At 52.2% G+C, this 18015-nt stretch overlaps 2 protein-coding genes across 2 annotated transcripts in view; one reads left to right on the forward strand and one right to left on the reverse strand.

Moving 5' to 3' along the window:
- The window catches only part of utp4 (UTP4 small subunit processome component), a 71427-nt gene extending 67495 nt beyond the window's left edge, over nt 1–3932 (reverse strand). Inside the window, exons 1-2 of the mRNA XM_043706465.2 lie at nt 3669–3932; nt 3294–3485 (exon numbers count right to left, since the gene is read on the reverse strand). Coding sequence (XP_043562400.1) covers nt 3294–3485; nt 3669–3827 — 351 coding nt within the window. The 5' untranslated portion in view covers nt 3828–3932. The remainder of the gene's footprint in view (nt 1–3293; nt 3486–3668) is intronic.
- Nucleotides 3933–3937: 5 nt separating this feature from the next.
- Nucleotides 3938–17120, forward strand: chtf8 (CTF8, chromosome transmission fidelity factor 8 homolog (S. cerevisiae)). Its single transcript, XM_043706466.2, has 3 exons — nt 3938–4018; nt 7867–7993; nt 16315–17120. Exons 1-3 carry the CDS (start codon nt 3987–3989, stop codon nt 16570–16572), a joined length of 417 nt encoding a protein of 138 aa, XP_043562401.1. The 5' UTR covers nt 3938–3986; the 3' UTR covers nt 16573–17120.
- The last annotated feature ends 895 nt before the right edge of the window (nt 17121–18015 follow it).

Below are 18015 nucleotides of genomic sequence, written 5' to 3' on the forward strand. Positions count from 1 at the left end.
ACATTTCACAATACCTTTCATGAAACTCTTCATGAGAAGGTGAATGAGAGGACTGACCCCATGATGCTGAGGCAGAGTCCAGTTCTCCACACACAACACCTCGTGCTGGGGATGAGAACTGCTTAACAGCAAATGGGAGCTCACTTTACAAAACAAAACGGTTGGCTAATCACAAACTGCATTACAGACAACCTTTCTCCAATAGCCTTAAAATTATACCCCCTCGTGGTAGACATTTCCGCTATGGGAAAAACATTTCTGGCTATCCACTCTATCTATGCCTCTCAACATCTTGTAAAACTCTATCAAGTCACCTCTCATCTTTCTTCACTCCATTGAGAAAAGCCCTAGCTCTCTCAACCTTTCTTCATAAGACATGCCCTCTGGTCCACGCAGCATCCTGGTAAATCTCCTCTGCACCCTCTCTAAAGCTTCCACATCTTTCCAATAATGAGGCAACCAGAAACGAACACAATATTCCAAGTGTGGTCTAACCAGGAGTCTATAGAGCTGCAGTGTAACCTCGCAGCTCTTAAATTCAATCATTCGGTTAATGAAAGCTGACACACCATATGCCTTCCTTACAACCCTAACAACTTTGGTGGCAACTTTGAGGGACGTATGGACATAGACCCTAAGATCCCTCCGTTCCTCCACTCTGTCAAGAATCCTGCCTTAAATGCTGTATTCTGCAATCAAATTTGACCTCCCAAAGTGAATGACTTCACACTTTTCCAGGTTGAACTTCATCTGCCTCTCCTCAACCCAGTTCTGCATCCTGTCAATGTCCTGTTGCAACCCACAACAGCCCTCCACACTATCCACAACTCCACCAACCTTCATGTAATCAATAAACTTAACAACACCCCCTTCCACTTCCTCAATCAAGCCATTTATAAAAATCACAAAAAGCCGAGGTCCCAGAACCAATCCATGCACCACCACCCTCTATCTTCTATGGGCCAGCCAATTCTGTATCCAAGCAACCGGATTTACTTATCCAATACCTCCTTACTTTGAATGAGCCTGCCATGGGGAACCTTATCAAATGCTTTGGTAGGTCAATGTACATGACATCCGCTGCGTTACCTTCATCAACATCACAACCTCAAAGAAGTCAATAAAGGTTTGTGAGGCATGACCAGCCCCTCACAAAGCCAGGCTGACTATCTCCAATCAAGCTATGGAGGTTTGGATGTAGGTTTACTCGCTGAGCTGGAAGGTTTGGTTTCTGATGTTTCATCACCATACCGGGTAACATCATCAGTTAGCCTCCGGATGTGTTTAGGGTTCCTTGGGTTGGTGATGCCATTTCCTGTGGTGATGTCATTTCTTATTCTTTTTCTCAGGAAGTGGTAAATGGGATTCAAGTCAATGTGTTGTTGATAGCATTCCAACTGGAACTCTATCCTTCTAGGAATTTCCACGCATCTCTGGCTTGTCCTGGGATGTTGTCCCAGCTGAAATGGTGTTCTTCTTCATCTGTTTGTAAAGATACTAGTAAGAGTGGGTCATGTCTTTTTGTGGCTAGTTAATGTTCATGTATCCTGGTGGCTACGTTTTCTGTCTGTTTGTCCAATGTAGTGTTTGTTACAGTCCTTGCACGGTATTTCGTAAATTATATTAGGTTTGCATACAGATAACAAGCAAAGAAACCCAAGCATATAAATAGAAAGCAGGGATTTTCAGCAGTGCTTTGCCTGAGGCCCACTGAAGATGTAGACACTGGTTTGAAGTTCCCCATTAGCTGTTCGTTCTACTCCAACATCTCGGAATAGCAGTTTGTTGTTGTTTTCCCTCCTCTTTAGTGAATTTTATGATGATGTTACCTAGTATGGTAACAAAACATCTGTAACCGAACCTTGCAGCTCAGCGAGCAAACCTACATCCAGAACCTCAACCTGAGCTATAAATCTTCTCAAAACTCACAAACTATGATTTTTCAAATATTCATAAATCATGTCTCTCAGAATCCTCTCCAATACTTTGCCCATCATTGACATAAGACTAACTGGTCTGTAATTCCCAGGATTATCCCTATTCCATTTCTTGAACAAGAGAATAACAGTTGCCACCCTCCTAATCATCTGGCACTATTCCATTGGACAGTGGGGAAGCAAAGATCATTGCCAAAAGTGCAGCAATTTTTTCCCTCACTTCCTGCAGAACCTAGGGTATATACCGTCTGCAGTATATCCTCCTTAACATCAACCTGTTTTAGCATATCAGTGTGTCTCGTGCTGTCCTCAAAAACATTAAGGTCCCTCTCAATAGTGATTACTGAAGCAAAGTATTCATTAAGGACCTCCCCTACTTCCTCTGACCCCAGGCAGAAGTTCCCTCTACTATCCATGATTGTCCCTACCCCACGTCCTCCCCCTCCCCCCCCACGTCCTTCCCACCCCCCTCCCCACGTCCTCCCCCCCCCCACCCCCACGTCCTCCTCCCACCCCCACGTCCTCCTCCCCCCCCCACCCCCACGTCCTCCTCCCCCCCCCACCCCCACGTCCTCCTCCCCCCCCCATCCCCACGTCCTCCTCCCCCCCCCATCCCCACGTCCTCCCCCCCCCCCCATCCCCACGTCCTCCCACCCCCCCCATCCCCACGTCCTCCCACCCCCATCCCCACGTCCTCCCACCCCCATCCCCACGTCCTCCCACCCCCATCCCCACGTCCTCCCACCCCCATCCCCACGTCCTCCCCCTCCCCCACGTCCTCCCCCTCCCCCACCCCCATCCCCACGTCCTCCCCCTCCCCATCCCCACATCCTCCCCCCCCTCCCCACGACCTTCCCCCCCCCTCTCCCCACGTCCTGTCCTGTCCTCCCCCCCCCCGCTCCCCCCGTCCTCCCCTCCCCCCTCCCCACGTCCTCCCCATATAGGCTTGAACTATACCACTTTTCTTTCAATATCATTGGATCAAAATTCTATAATTCTCTTCATAACAGCAGTGTGGATATATCCGTTATACATGAACGGCAGAATTTTGAGAATGGGGCCATCTTCTCCATGGCAATTAGGGATGGGCAAAATAAATGCTGACTGCCTACATCCTACTAATTAATTTGAAAATTACCCATACTCTTGGGACAGGTACAGCATAGGAGTAGATACAGTGTTAAGCTGTATCCCGCTACACTATCCTCCATCCAACACAGGTACAGAAAAGGTTTTCCACACATTGTTAAGATCTCTTCAATTTTGCCAAAGGAACATTTTTATCATCATGACTCCCAGTGGACTCCCTGCCAACTTTTAAATATTTTGTTTTGAACATGATTACGCTGTACTAACCGCCAGATAAGTCTCCTCACAGTTACAGCTCATGCACCAAAGAGGGCCTCCAAAAGCATCCAGCCTGTACTGCGGACATAGTCTCTGTAAGTCAAACTCAATGATTTCTCCATTCAATCCAATACTCAGAAGTCGATTATCACCAATCCAGCTGATTGCTTCGATGGACCGATTGTCATTTCCTGCAATCACCTATAAAGAGAAAAGGTCCCAATTAATTAATAGCATCTTGTTTCAGTATCCTTCAGCGTATCTACGGTCTGTTGTGGGAATCACACGACAGGGCATAAGTATATTTTCTGTAATCGCACCAAAGTGTGGGGTAGGCGGCAGGGTTCGAGGTTAATGGACCGCTGTTGAGTGGGGGCGAGGTACCTTTTCCTGGCAATGGTTCCAGCTGAAGCGGAAGATTTCCAGGCTCCCGTCCTGTCGAGCCAGGGCCAGGCGCTCCCCGTTCCTGGACTGGGCCAAAGCGCGGATTCCGCTCGGAACAAAGTTAAAGAAGCGGACCCGATGGAGCAGGAACTCGCCCATCCTACACTCAGACGGAGACTCAGGCGTCTTTCAGATTTCTGATAATGGACGGGTGATAAGTTTAAAAGCCGGTCTCCTCGCGGGCCGCATGCGTTCACCCCTCACCCGGAAATAAATCCGAAGGCGGAAATGGTGTAGAGGTGGCTGTGTGGCGGGAAGATGGTTCAAATCGTAGTGCACGCGAGCCCCCGGTAACGGCCGCGGCTCATCCCGTCCTCCCCTCCCCCTCGCCCCGCCCCGCCACGTCCTCACCCCCCCCCCCACGTCCTCCCCCTCCCCCCCCCACGTCCTCCCCCTCTCCCCCCCCCCCACGTCCCCCTCCCCCCCCCCACGTCCTCGTCCTCCCCCTCCCCCCACGTCCTCCCCCTCCCCCCCCCCACGTCCTCCCCCTCCCCCCCCCACGTCCTCCCCATCCCCCCCCCCACGTCCTCCCCATCCCCCCCCCACGTCCTCCCCCTCCCCCCCCCACGTCCTCCCCCTCCCCCCCCACGTCCTCCCCATCCCCCCCCCACGTCCTCCCCCTCCCCCCTCACGTCCTCCCCATCCCCCCCCACGTCCTCCCCCTCCCCCCTCCCCACGTCCTCCCCCTCCCCACGTCCTCCCCCTCCCCACGTCCTCCCCCTCCCCACGTCCTCCCCCCCCCCCCACGTCCTCCCCCCCCCCCCACGTCCTCCCCCCCCCCCACGTCCTCCCCCTCCCCCCCCCCCCACGTCCTCCCCCTCCCCCCCCCCCACGTCCTCGCCCTCCCCCCCCCCCCCACGTCCTCGCCCTCCCCCCCCCCCCCCAACGTCCTCGCCCTCCCCCCCCCCCCACGTCCTCGCCCTCCCCCCCCCCCACGTCCTCGCCCTCCCCCCCCCACGTCCTCGCCCTCCCCCCCCCACGTCCTCGCCCTCCCCCCCCCCCACGTCCTCGCCCTCCCCCCCCCCACGTCCTCGCCCTCCCCCCCCCCCACGTCCTCGCCCTCCCCCCCCCCCCACGTCCTCGCCCTCCCCCCCCCCCACGTCCTCGCCCTCCCCCCCCCCCACGTCCTCGCCCTCCCCCCCCCCCACGTCCTCCCCCTCCCCCCCCCACGTCCTCCCCCTCCCCCCCCCACGTCCTCCCCCTCCCCCCCCCACGTCCTCCCCCTCCCCCCCCCACGTCCTCCCCCTCCCCCCCCCACGTCCTCCCCCTCCCCCCCCCCCACGTCCTCCCCCTCCCCCCCCCCCACGTCCTCCCCCTCCCCCCCCCCACGTCCTCCCCCTCCCCCCCCCCCACGTCCTCCCCCTCCCCCCCCCCCCCCACGTCCTCCCCCTCCCCCCCCCCCCACGTCCTCCCCCTCCCCCCCCCCCCACGTCCTCCCCCTCCCCACGTCCTCCCCCTCCCCCCCCCCCACGTCCTCCCCCTCCCCCCCCCCCACGTCCTCCCCCTCCCCCCCCCCCACGTCCTCCCCATCCCCCCCCCCACGTCCTCCCCCTCCCCCCCCCACGTCCTCCCCCTCCCCCCCCCCACATCCTCCCCCTCCCCCCCCCCACGTCATCCCCCCCCCACGTCATCCCCCCCCCACGTCCCTCCCCCCCCCACGTCCCTCCCCCCCCCACGTCATCCCCCCCCCACGTCATCCCCCCCCCACGTCATCCCCCCCCCACGTCATCCCCCCCCCATGTCATCCCCCCCCCCATGTCATCCCCCCCCCCACGTCATCCCCCCCCCCCCACGTCATCCCCCCCCCCCACGTCATCCCCCCCCCACGTCATCCCCCCCCCCCACGTCATCCCCCCCCCCCACGTCATCCCCCCCCCCCCACGTCATCCCCCCCCCCCCACGTCCTCCCCCCCCCCCACGTCCTCCCCCCCCCCCCCACGTCCTCCCCCCCCCCCCACGTCCTCCCCCCCCCCCCACGTCCTCTCCCCCCCCCCCCATCCTCTCCCCCCCCCCCCACGTCCTCTCCCCCCCCCCACATCGTCCTCCCCCCCCCCCCCCCACGTCGTCCTCCCCCCCCCCCCCACGTCGTCCTCCCCCCCCCCCCCACGTCGTCCTCCCCCCCCCCCCCCACGTCGTCCTCCCCCCCCCCCCCCCCCACGTCGTCCTCCCCCCCCCCCCCCCCACGTCGTCCTCCCCCCCCCCCACGTCGTCCTCCCCCCCCCCCCACGTCGTCCTCCCCCCCCCCCCCACGTCGTCCTCCCCCCCCCCCCCCACGTCGTCCTCCCCCCCCCCCCACGTCGTCCTCCCCCCCCCCCCACGTCGTCCTCCCCCCCCCCCCACGTCGTCCTCCCCCCCCCCCCCACGTCGTCCTCCCCCCCCCACGTCGTCCTCCCCCCCCCCACGTCGTCCTCTCCCCCCCCACGTCGTCCTCCCCCCCCCCCCCCCCCACGTCGTCCTCCCCCCCCACGTCGTCCTCCCCCCCCCCCCCCCGTCGTCCTCCCCCCCCCCCCCCCCCGTCGTCCTCCCCCCCCCCCCCCCACGTCGTCCTCCCCCCCCCCCCCCCCACGTCGCCCTCCCCCCCCCCCCCCACGTCGTCCTCCCCCCCCCCCCCCACGTCGTCCTCCCCCCCCCCCCCCACGTCGTCCTCCCCCCCCCCCCCCACGTCGTCCTCCCCCCCCCCCCCCCACGTCGTCCTCCCCCCCCCCCCCCCCACGTCGTCCTCCCCCCCCCCCCCCACGTCGTCCTCCCCCCCCCCCCCCACGTCGTCCTCCCCCCCCCCCCCCCCACGTCGTCCTCCCCCCCCCCCCCCCACGTCGTCCTCCCCCCCACGTCGTCCTCCCCCCCACCCCCCCCCCACGTCGTCCTCCCCCCCCCCCCCCCACGTCGTCCCGTCCTCCCCCCCCCCCCCCCCCACGTCGTCCTCCCCCCCCCCCACGTCGTCCTCCTCCCCCCCCCACGTCGTCCTCCCCCCCCCCCCACGTCGTCCTCCCCCCCCCCCCACGTCGTCCTCCCCCCCCCACGTCGTCCTCCCCCCCCCCCCCCCACGTCGTCCTCCCCCCCCCCCCCCACGTCGTCCTCTCCCCCCCCCCCCCCCCCCCCACGTCGTCCTCCCCCCCCCACGTCGTCCTCTCCCCCCCCACGTCGTCCTCCCCCCCCCCCCCCCCCACGTCGTCCTCCCCCCCCCCCCCCCCACGTCGTCCTCCCCCCCCACGTCGTCCTCCCCCCCCCCCCCGTCGTCCTCCCCCCCCTCCCCCCCCTCCCCCCCCTCTCCCCCACCTCCTCTCTCCCCCCCCCACCTCCTCTCTCCCCCCCCCACCTCCTCTCTCCCCCCCCCACCTCCTCTCTCCCCCCCCCACCTCCTCTCTCCCCCCCCCACCTCCTCTCTCCCCCCCCCACCTCCTCTCTCCCCCCCCCACCTCCTCTCTTCCCCCCCCCCCACCTCCTCTCTTCCCCCCCCCCCCACCTCCTCTCTTCCCCCCCCCCCCACCTCCTCTCTTCCCCCCCCCCCCCACCTCCTCTCTTTCCCCCCCCCCCCACCTCCTCTCTTCCCCCCCCCCCCACCTCCTCTCTTCCCCCCCCCCCCACCTCCTCTCTTCCCCCCCCCCCCACCTCCTCTCTTCCCCCCCCCCCCACCTCCTCTCTTCCCCCCCCCCCACCTCCTCTCTTCCCCCCCCACCTCCTCTCTTCCCCCCCCCCCCCCACCTCCTCTCTTCCCCCCCCCCCCCCACCTCCTCTCTTCCCCCCCCCCCCACCTCCTCTCTTCCCCCCCCCCCCCACCTCCTCTCTTCCCCCCCCCCCCCACCTCCTCTCTTCCCCCCCCCCCACGTCCTCTCTTCCCCCCCCCCCCCCACCTCCTCTCTTCCCCCCCCCCCACCTCCTCTCTTCCCACCCCCCCACCTACCCTTCACTTCTTCACCCCACTCCCCCTCTCTCTCTCCCTGCTCCTCCTCGCTCTCACTCACTCACTCTCTCTCACACACACACACCCTGCTCCCTCCCCTCTCTCCACCCTTCAATCCAGCTTCTCAATCTTTAACTCTTTGTCACATTTGTCAGCCCCTTCGTTCCAACATTCTCTAGGTCCCACTCCCTCTCTCTCGGCCACACCCAGACTTTTCATGTTTCATTTTGCTTTCAGTCTTGATGATGATGGTGGTGGTTTTGCTCCTGAGTGGCTGTTGCTGGAACTTCAGGGAGAAATCGAATCCCGAAACCACAGTGGCCTAGCTGGGAATCTGATGGGAGAACTGCACTTCAGCAAGGAGGTGAGAGTGGACAGCCACATTGCCAAATCCCCCTCCCCAAAAACCCAACTCTCTATCATCCTTTCCAAGTCAAGATGCGATATAGAGAATGCAGCATGAAATGTGTCCTAGACCTGTGAAGACGATAGTTGAGAACATGTTATCAGATTTTTCAGGGAGCATATTGAAGAAAGGGAGTTCTTTTAACTGCTTCATTACTCATTTCCCTTTTCTACAAGCTACATATAATCTGAGACAGTTGAGTACTGAAGTGAGTCAAACAGTCAGGGCCGGCAGGGACAAGGTAGGACTAATAAATTAAACTACATGTATTTCAATGAAAGGGGCCTAACAGGGAAGGCAGATGAACTCAGGGCATGGTTAGGAACATGGGACTGGGATATCATAGCAATTACAGAAATATGGCTCAGGGATGGGCAGGACTGGCAGCTTAATGTTCCAGGATACAAATCCTACAGGAAGGGTAGAAAGGGAGGCAAGAGAGGAGGGGGAGTGGCCTTTTTGATAAGGGATAGCATTACAGCTGTACTGAGGGAGGATATTCCCAGAAATGCATCCAGGGAAGTTATTTGGGTGGAACTGAGAAATAAGAAAGGGATGATCACCTTATTGGGATTGTATTATAGAGCCCCCAATAGTCAGAGGGAAATTGAGAAACAAACTTGTAAGGAGATCTCCGCTCTCTGTAAGAATAATAGGATGGTTATGGTAGGGGATTTTAACTTTCCAAACATCGACAGGGGCTGCCATAGTGTTAAAGGTTTAGATGGAGAGGGATTTCTTAAGTGTGTACAAGACAATTTTCTGATTCAGGAAGTGGATGTACCTACTAGAGAAGGTGCAAAACCTGACCTGCTCTTGGGAAATAAGGCAGGGCAGGTAACTGAGGTGTCAGTGGGGGAGCACTTTGGGGCCAGCGACCATAATTCTATTTGTTTTAAAATAATGATGGAAAAGGATAGACCAGATCCAGAAGTTGAAGTTCTAAATTGGAGAAAGGCCAACTTTGACGGTATTACACAAGAACTTTTAGAAAGCTGATTGGAGGCAGAGGTTCGCAGGTAAAGGGACAGCTGGAAAATGGGAAGCCTTCAGAAATGAGATACCAAGAATCCAGAGACAGTTTATTCCTGTCAGGGTGAAAAGAAAGGCTGGTAGGTATACGAAATGCTGGATGATTAAAGAAATTGAGGGTTTGGTTAAGAAAAAGAAGGAAGCATGTGTCAGGTATAGACAGGATAGATCGAGTGAATCCTTAGAGTATAAAGGAAGTAAGAGTATACTTAAGAGGGAAATCAGGAGGGCAAAAAGGGGACATGAGAGAGCTTTGGCAAATAGAGTTAAGGAGAATCCGAAGGGTTCTTAAAAATACATTAAGGACAAAAGGGTAACCAGGGAGAGAATAGGGCCCCTCAAAGATCAACAAGGCGGCCTTTGTGTGGAGCCGCAGAAAATGGGGGAGATACTAGATGAATATTTTGCATCAGTATTTACTGTGGAAAAGGATATGGAAGATATAGACTGTTGGGAAATAGATGGTGACCTCTTGCAAAATGTCCAGATTACAGAGGAGGAAGTGCTGGATGCCTTGAAATGGTTAAAGGTGGATAAATCCCCAGGACCTCATCAGGTGTACCCGAGAACTCTGTGGGAAGCTAGAGAAGTGATTGCTGGGCCTCTTGCTGAGATATTTGTATCGACGATAGTCACAGGTGGGGTGCCGGAAGACTGGAGGTTGGCAAATATGGTGACACTGTTTAAGAAGAGCGGTAAAGACAAACCAGGAAACTATAGACCGGTGAGCCTGACGGTGGTGGGCAAGTTGTTGGAGGGAATCCTGAGGGACAGGATGTACATGTATTTGGAAAAGCAAGGACTGATTATGGATAGTCAACATGGCTTTGTGTGTGGGAAATCATGTCTCACAAACTTGATTTTTTTTTGAAGAAGAAGTAAGAAAGAGAATTGATGAGGGCAGAGCAATAGATGTGATCTATATGGACTTCAGTAAGGTGTTCGACGATGTTCCCCATGGGAGACTGATTAGCAAGGTTAGATCTCATGGAATGCTGGAAATGTGCTGCTGGAAAAGCGCAGCAGGTCAGGCAGCACCCAGGGAACAGGAGAATCGACGTTTCGGGCATAAGCCCTTCTTCCTGAAGAAGGGCTTATGCCTGAAACGTCGATTCTCCTGTTCACTGGGTGCTGCCTGACCTGCTGCGCTTTTCCAGCAGCACATTTCCAGCTCTGATCTCCAGCATCTGCAGACCTCACTTTCTCCTCATAGATCTCATGGAATACGAGGAGAACTAGCCATTTGGATACAGAACTGGCTCAAAGGTAGAAGACAGAGGGGGGAAGACAGAGGGTTGTTTTTCAGACTGGAGGCCTGTGACCAGTGGTGTGCCACAAGGATCGGTGCTGGGTCCTCTACTTTTTGTCATTTACATAAATGATTTGGATGTGAGCATAAGAGGTACAGTTAGTAAGTTTGCAGATGACACCATAATTGGTGGTGTAGTGGACAGCGAAGAGGGTTACCTCAGATTACAACAGGCTGTGGACCAGATGGGCCAATGGGCTGAGAAGTGGCGGATGGAGTTTAATTCAGATAAATGCGAGGTGCTGCATTTTGGGAAAGCAAATCTTAGCAGGACTTATACACTTAATGGTAAGGTCCTAGGGAGTGTTGCTGAACAAAGAGATTTGGAGTGCAGGTTCATGGCTCCTTGAAAGTGGAGTCGCAGGGAGATAGGATAGTGAAGGAAGAGTTTGGTATGCTTTCCTTTATTGGTCAGAGTATTGAGTACAGGAGTTGGGAGGTCATGTTGTGGCTGTACAGGACATTGGTTAGGCCACTGTTGGAATATTGCATGCAATTCTGGTCTTCCAATTGGTAAGATAAGACCATAAGACATAGGAGTGGAAGTAAGGCCATTCGGCCCATCGAGTCCACTCCGCCATTCAATCATGGCTGATGCGCATTTCAGCTCCACTTACCAGCGTTCTCCCCGTAGCCCTTAATTCCTCGAGACAACCAGAATCTATCAATCTCGGCCTTGAAGACATTTAGCGTCCCGGCTTCCACTGCACTCCGTGGCAATGAATTCCACAGGCCCACCACTCTCTGGCTGAAGAAATGTCTCCGCATTTCTGTTCTGAAATGACCCCCTCTAATTCTAAGGCTGTGTCCACGGGTCCTAGTCTCCTCGTTTAACTGAAACAATTTCCTAGCATCCACCTTTTCCAAGCCATGTATTATTTTGTATGTCTCTATTAAGTCTCCCCTTAATCTTCTAAACTCCAACGAATACAATCCCAGTATCCTCAGCCGTTCCTCATATGTGAGACCTGTCATTCCAGGGATCATCCGTGTGAATCTCCGCTGGACACGTTCCAGTGCCAGTATGTCCTTCCTGAGGTGTGGGGACCAAAACTGGACACAGTACTCCAAATGGGGCCTAACCAGAGCTTTATAAAGTCTTAGTAGTACATCTCTGCTTTTATATTCCAACCCTCTTGAGATAAGAGACAACATTGCATTCGCTTTCTTAATCACGGACTCAACCTGCATGTTTACCTTTAGAGAATCCTCGACTAGCACTCCCAGATCCCTTTGTGCTTTGGCTTTATTAATTTTCTCACCATTTAGAAAGTAGTCTATGCTTTTATTCTTTTTGCCAAAGTGCAAGACCTCGCACTTGCTCACGTTAAATTCCATCAGCCATTTCCTGGACTACTCTCCCAACCTGTCAAGATCCTTCTGTAGCCTCCCCACTTCCTCAGTACTACCTGCCTGTCCACCTAACTTCGTATCATCGGCAAACTTCGCTAGAATGCCCCCGGTTCCCTCATCCAAATCGTTAATATATAATGCGAACAGCTGTGGCCCCAGCACCGAACCCTGCGGGATACCGCTCGTCACCGGCTGCCATTCTGAAAAAGAACCTTTTATCCCAACTCTCTGCCTTCTGTTAGACAGCCAATCCTCAATCCATCCCAGCAGCTCACCTCGAACACCATGGGCCCTCACCTTGCTCAGCAGCCTCCCGTGTGGCACCTTATCAAAGGCCTTTTGAAAGTCTGGATAGACCACATCCACTGGGTTTCCCTGGTCTAACCTACTTGTTACCTCTTCAAAAAATTCCAACAGGTTTGTCAGGCATGACCTCCCTTTACTAAATCCATGTTGACTTGTTCTAATCAGACTCTGCTCTTCCAAGAATTTAGAAACCTCATCCTTAATGATGGATTCTAGAATTTTACCAACAACCGAGGTTAAGCTGATTGGCCTATAATTTTCCATCTTTTGCCTTGATCCTTTCTTGAACAAGGGGGTTACAACAGCCATCTTCCAATCATCCGGGACCTTTCCTGACTCCAGTGACTCTTGAAAGATCTCAACCAATGCCTCTGCTATTTCCTCAGCCACCTCTCTCAGAACTCTAGGGTGTATCCCATCAGGGCCAGGAGATTTATCAATTTTAAGACTTTTTAACTTTTCTACCACTATCTCTTTCGTAATGGCAACCATACTCAACTCAGCTCCGTGACACCCTTTAATCTTTGGGATATTACTCATGTCTTCCACTGTGAAGACTGACGCAAAGTACTTGTTAAGTTCTCCTGCTATTTCCTTATCTCCCATCACTAGGCTTCCTGCATCAGTTTGAAGTGGCCCAATGTCTACTTGTGCCTGTCGTTTGTTTCTTATGTACTGAAAGAAACTTTTACTATTATTTCTAATATTACTGGCTAGCCTACCTTCATATTTGATCCTCTCCTTTCTTATTACACTCTTTGTTATCCTCTGTTTGCTTTTGTATCCTTCCCAATCTTCTGATTTCCCACTGTTCTTAGCCACTTTATAGGATCTCTCTTTTTCTTTAATACATTTCCTGACTTCCTTTGTCAGCCAAGGTTGTCTAATCCCTCCCCGGTTAGTCTTTCTTTTCTTGGGAATGAACCTCTGTACAGTGTCCTCAATTATACCTACAAACTCCTGCCATTTTTGCTCTACTGTCTTCCCGGTTAGCCTCTGCTTCCAGTCTATTTTAGTCAGTTCCTCTCTCATGCCCTCATAATTACCTTTATTCAACTGTAACACCATTACATCCGATTTTGCCTTCTCCCTTTCAAACTCCAGACTGAACTCTATCATATTATGGTCGCTACTTCCTAAGGGTTCCCTTACTTTAAGATCTTTTATAGAGTCTGGTTCATTGCAGAGCACTAGGTCCAGAATAGCCTGCTCTCTTGTGCGCTCCATGACAAGCTGTTCCAAAAAGCCATTCTGTAAGCATTCCATGAATTCCCTTTCTTTAGATCCACTAACAACATTATTTACCCAGTCCACCTGCATATTGATGTTGTGAAACTTGAAAGGGTTCAGACTTGTTGACAGTATAGAGGGCTGTTGTAGGCTGCAGCGGGACATTGACACGATTCAGAGATGGGCTGAGAGGTGGCAGATGGAGTTCCACCTGGATAAATGCGAGGTGATGCATTTTGGAAGGTAGAATTTGAAAGCTGAGTACAGGATTAAGGATAGGATTCTTGGCAGTGTGAAGGAACAGAGGGATCTTAGGGTGCAGGTACATCCCTTAAAATGGCCACCCAAGTGGACAGGGTTGTTAAGAAAGCATATGATGTTTTGGCTTTCATTAACTGGGGGATTGAGTTTAAGAGTCGTGAGATCTTGTTGCAGCTCTGTAAAACTTTGGTTAGACCGCACTTGGAATACTGTGTCCAGTTCTGGTCGCCCTATTATAGGAAAGATGTGGATGCTTTGGAGAGGGTTCAGAGGAGGTTTATCTTATGAAGAGAGTTTGACTGAGCTCGGACTTTTTTCATTGGAGATAATGAGAGACATAGAGTGGATAGCCAGAGACTATTTCCCAGGGCAGAAATGACTAACGCGAAGGGTCATAGTTTTAAGTTGGTTGGAGGAAAGTATAGAGGGAATGTCATAGGCAGGTTCTTTACACAGAGTTGTGAGAGCATGGAATGCGTTGCCAGCAGCAGTTGTGGAGGCAGGTTCATTGGGGACATTTAAGAGGCTCCTGGACATGCATATGGTCACAGAAATTTAAGGGTGCATACATGAGGATCAGTGGTCGGCACAACATCATGGACTGAAGGGCCTATTCTGTGCTGTACTGTTCTATGTTCAGAGAAGATTTACAAGGATGTTGCCAGGGTTGGGGGATTTGAGCTATAGGGAGAGGCTGAACAGGCTGGGCTGTTTTCCCTGCAGCGTCAGAGGCTAAGGGGTGACCTTATAGAGGTTTATAAAATCATGAGGGGCATGGATAGGGTAAATAGGCAAAATCTTTTCCCTGGGGTCGGGGAGTCCAGAACTAGAGGGCATAGGTTTCGGGTGAGAGAGGAAAGATATAAAAGAGATCTAAGGGGCAACTTTTTCAGAGGGTGGTTCGTGTATGGAATGAGCTGCCAGAGGATGTGGTGGAGGCTGGTACGATTGCGACATTTAAGAGGCATTTGGATGGGTACATGAATAGGAAGGGTTTGGAGGGATTTGGGCTGGGTGCTGGCAGGTCGGACTAGATTGGTTTGGAATATCTGGTCGGCATGGACGGGTTGGACCAAAGGGTCTGTTTCCATGTTGTACATCTCTATGACTCTATATATGGTCATAATATGCTCTCTGCAGGAAAAGGAACAGCAAAAGAAACAAGCTAGTAGCAGAGGGAGAACTCGAGCTTTTTGCTACAGCAGAGCAAGAGCGAGAACTATCAACTTCAAAAGCCAATTCCAAATCCCAAGTGAAAGCAAATCTAAAACCTAGGTCTGTGTGAGCCTGACTCCACCCACTCATGCTGCATTTTTCTAATAAAAGAAAACTGAGTTCAAAACTGTTCACCCATTGCTTCTGAAGCAGACATTCCAGCACCACTGTGGCAACGCCTCCCTGCAAAAGAAACAGCACAGAACACATCTCTCTTAAAGACACAGTAACATCACAAAAGTAACTAAATTCCGTCTACTGCAATTTTGCTCACCCATTCGACATGTCAATATTGCTTTGTCACCAATGGATAGTATTCTGCAAATCTCAAACTGAGCCAGTGTGGCTCCGACCACACTGAAGAAGCTATTCACCATTCAGGACAAAGCAGTCCATTTAATAGTTACCCCCTCCATCAACTTCACTACTTAGTCCCTCCACCACTGATACACAGTAACGGAGTGGATCCCATCTGCAAGATACACTGCAGCAATTTACTGAGACTCCTTAAACAGTGCCTTCTAAATTCATGACCTCTACCATATAGAAAGACGCCGAGAGGAGATGCATGGGAACACCACTATCTGCAAGTTCTCCTCCAGGCCACAGACTATTGTGATTTGGAATTATATCATCATTCCTTCACTGTCATTGAGTTAAAGTCTTGGACCTCCCTTCCTAACAACCTGCTCACCATCACTTTTCCAAAGGCCATTAGGCATTGAAACATAGGGTTACTCCTGCTCTTATCTTCTGTCGGCCCCTTCAAAAGTGCTTTGTCATTTATTTTGATCATGGCTGATCATCAAACTCAATACCCTAATCCTGCCCTCCCCCACATCCCTTGATCCCTTTAGCCACAACACCTATATCTACCTCTTGAAAACACTTGTTTTGGCCTCAACTACGTTCTGTGGTAGTAAATTCCACAGGCTCACCATTCTGGTGAAGAAATTTCTCCTAATTTTCCTCCTAAAATATTTTTTGTAATCCCTCGTTCTGGACGACTCCACCATCAGGGGTATCCTCCTGCATCTAACCTGTCTAGCCCTGTTCGTATTTTATAGGTTTCTATGAAATCCCCTCTCATTCTTTCAGTCTCCAGTGAATACAAGCCTAATCAATTGAACCTCTCCTTCTACATCAGTCCTGCTACCCCAGGAATCAATTTGGTAAAACTTTGTTGCACCCGCTCTATGGCAAGAACATCCTTCCTCAGCTACCAAAACTGTACACAACATTTTGGGTATGACTACCAATGCCCTGTATAATTGAAACAAGACATCCCTTGTTCCTGTACCTAACCAGGGAATCCATAGTCCTCTGAACAAATAACAAAAAAAAAGCTTGTCTGAGTGTTTAGTTACTCTCTCCCAACTAAGTGTGTGTAACTCCGTGCCATACCTGACTATGTTTGGCACTTGCCTGGGATATTCCTGTTTGTTGTTTCAATCTTTACTATGGAGTTATAGCAACCTGTATTTGATATTGCGGATTAATAAATTGTCTTATTCTGCTGTTTTCTGAGTTGAGTAATCTCTGGTGCATTTATTTCCCTCTTTCCCATTCCCAGGGTGTGCCAATACTTATAGTTGGCCATCACATTCTTTACGGTAAAGTCACCCGCTTGGAAAGACCATTTGTAGTGCTCGTGAAGCAGACTGGTGCGAGAGCAGGAGCCGAAAGACCAATGGAAACTGAAGTAGCTGAACAAGAAGTGAGTGAAGGAAGCATTTTATGCGACTACCTAGTCTCCGCAATCATCAAGAAAAAGATCATTTTCAAAACCCGTCCAAAGCCCATTATCACTAATGTGCCTAAAAAGCTGTAGTCGGAACATGTTCATTGACGCTGTTTGACAGGACTCTTCCTCAGCAGCACATCTTCATATTGAGGTGACTGAATACTGGATATCAAATGATGTTGCTCATGTTTGTGGCTTTCACAATTCTTGTGGCATTTTGTTATGAGACTTTACCTTGAAATAGGTGAATGAATCTGTGTTTAATGCAGAATCAATTGCAAACTTTGTTAATATATTTTTATATATATATACTTCCTGTTTTAGTTTTACTTTCTCATTGTTAATACAGCAAATATTTTATTGACCGGCACCTTTGGGACCAAGAGTGTATCAGTCGATCAAATATTCTAGTTGATCAAGAGGTCCACATAATTAATGTAAAAACACTCACTAAGTAATAGAAATGTAATGCAGCAGGTATAAACATCGCTGTTATACTTTATTTCCAGCATAATTAATTTAGATAATGTAAACAAAATTTACAAGCAGAGAGCCATCTCACTTGCATCCTTCAACTGACTATTCAGATATTGTGGTGATTATGATAATACAATAAACTTCTGGTATTTCAGGGATATAGTTTTATGGTTTATCAAGAGTGCCAGCTCATTAGGTGCTGGTTAAAGCAAAGTTTGCTGTGTGTTCATAGGAAATGTGAAGTTTCTTTTTTGGTGATTTAAAGACCTGCAAGGAGAGGAAATCTTTTTAAGGATATTCACTGATTTCCAGCAATATAGCAAATGAAAATATATAACCTGTGTTGCCTTGGGTCATAACATTAGCGTAAGTTTCACACTGGAACCTGTGCTGGGTAGCTCCCTTACCCCAACTTCTAGTCCTGGAGAAGGCTTAATCTCTAAAATCTGCCGCTTTCGGTTGTCAGTTCCAGCTGTCCGCTGCAGTGGCCGGTATATTGGGTCTAGGTCAATGTGCTTATTGATTGAATCTGTGGATGAGTGCCATGCCTCTAGGAATTCCCTGGCTGTTCTCTGTTTGTCTTGTCCTATATTAGTAGTGTTGTCCTAATCGAAATCATGTTGCTTGTCATCTGAGTGTGTGGCTACTAAGGATAGCTGGTCGTGTCATTTCGTGGCTTGTTGGTGTTCATGGATGCGGATCGTTAGCTGTCTTCCTATTTGTCCTATGTAGTGTTTTGTGCAGTCCTTGCATGGGATTTTGTACTCTACATTGGTTTTGTTCATGCTGGGTATAGAGTCCTTCGTCCTGGTGAGTTGTTGTCATGCTTGACTAATCTTCTGGAATTTTGTGAGGATGTAACTCTGAAGATGGACGAGGGAGATCCAGTAGATGTAGTGTACCTGGACTTTGAGAAAGCTTTTGATAAAGTCCCACATAGGAGGTTAGTGAGCAAAATTAGGGCACATGGTATTGGGGGCAAAGTACTAACTTGGATTGAAAGTTGGTTGGCTGATAGGAAACAAAGAGTAGTGATAAACGGCTCCATTTCGG

The sequence above is a fragment of the Chiloscyllium plagiosum genome, unplaced genomic scaffold (assembly GCF_037043375.1).
Source record: "Chiloscyllium plagiosum isolate Xiang-an unplaced genomic scaffold, Cpla_swu_hap1 HiC_scaffold_17, whole genome shotgun sequence".
NCBI lineage: Eukaryota > Metazoa > Chordata > Chondrichthyes > Orectolobiformes > Hemiscylliidae > Chiloscyllium > Chiloscyllium plagiosum.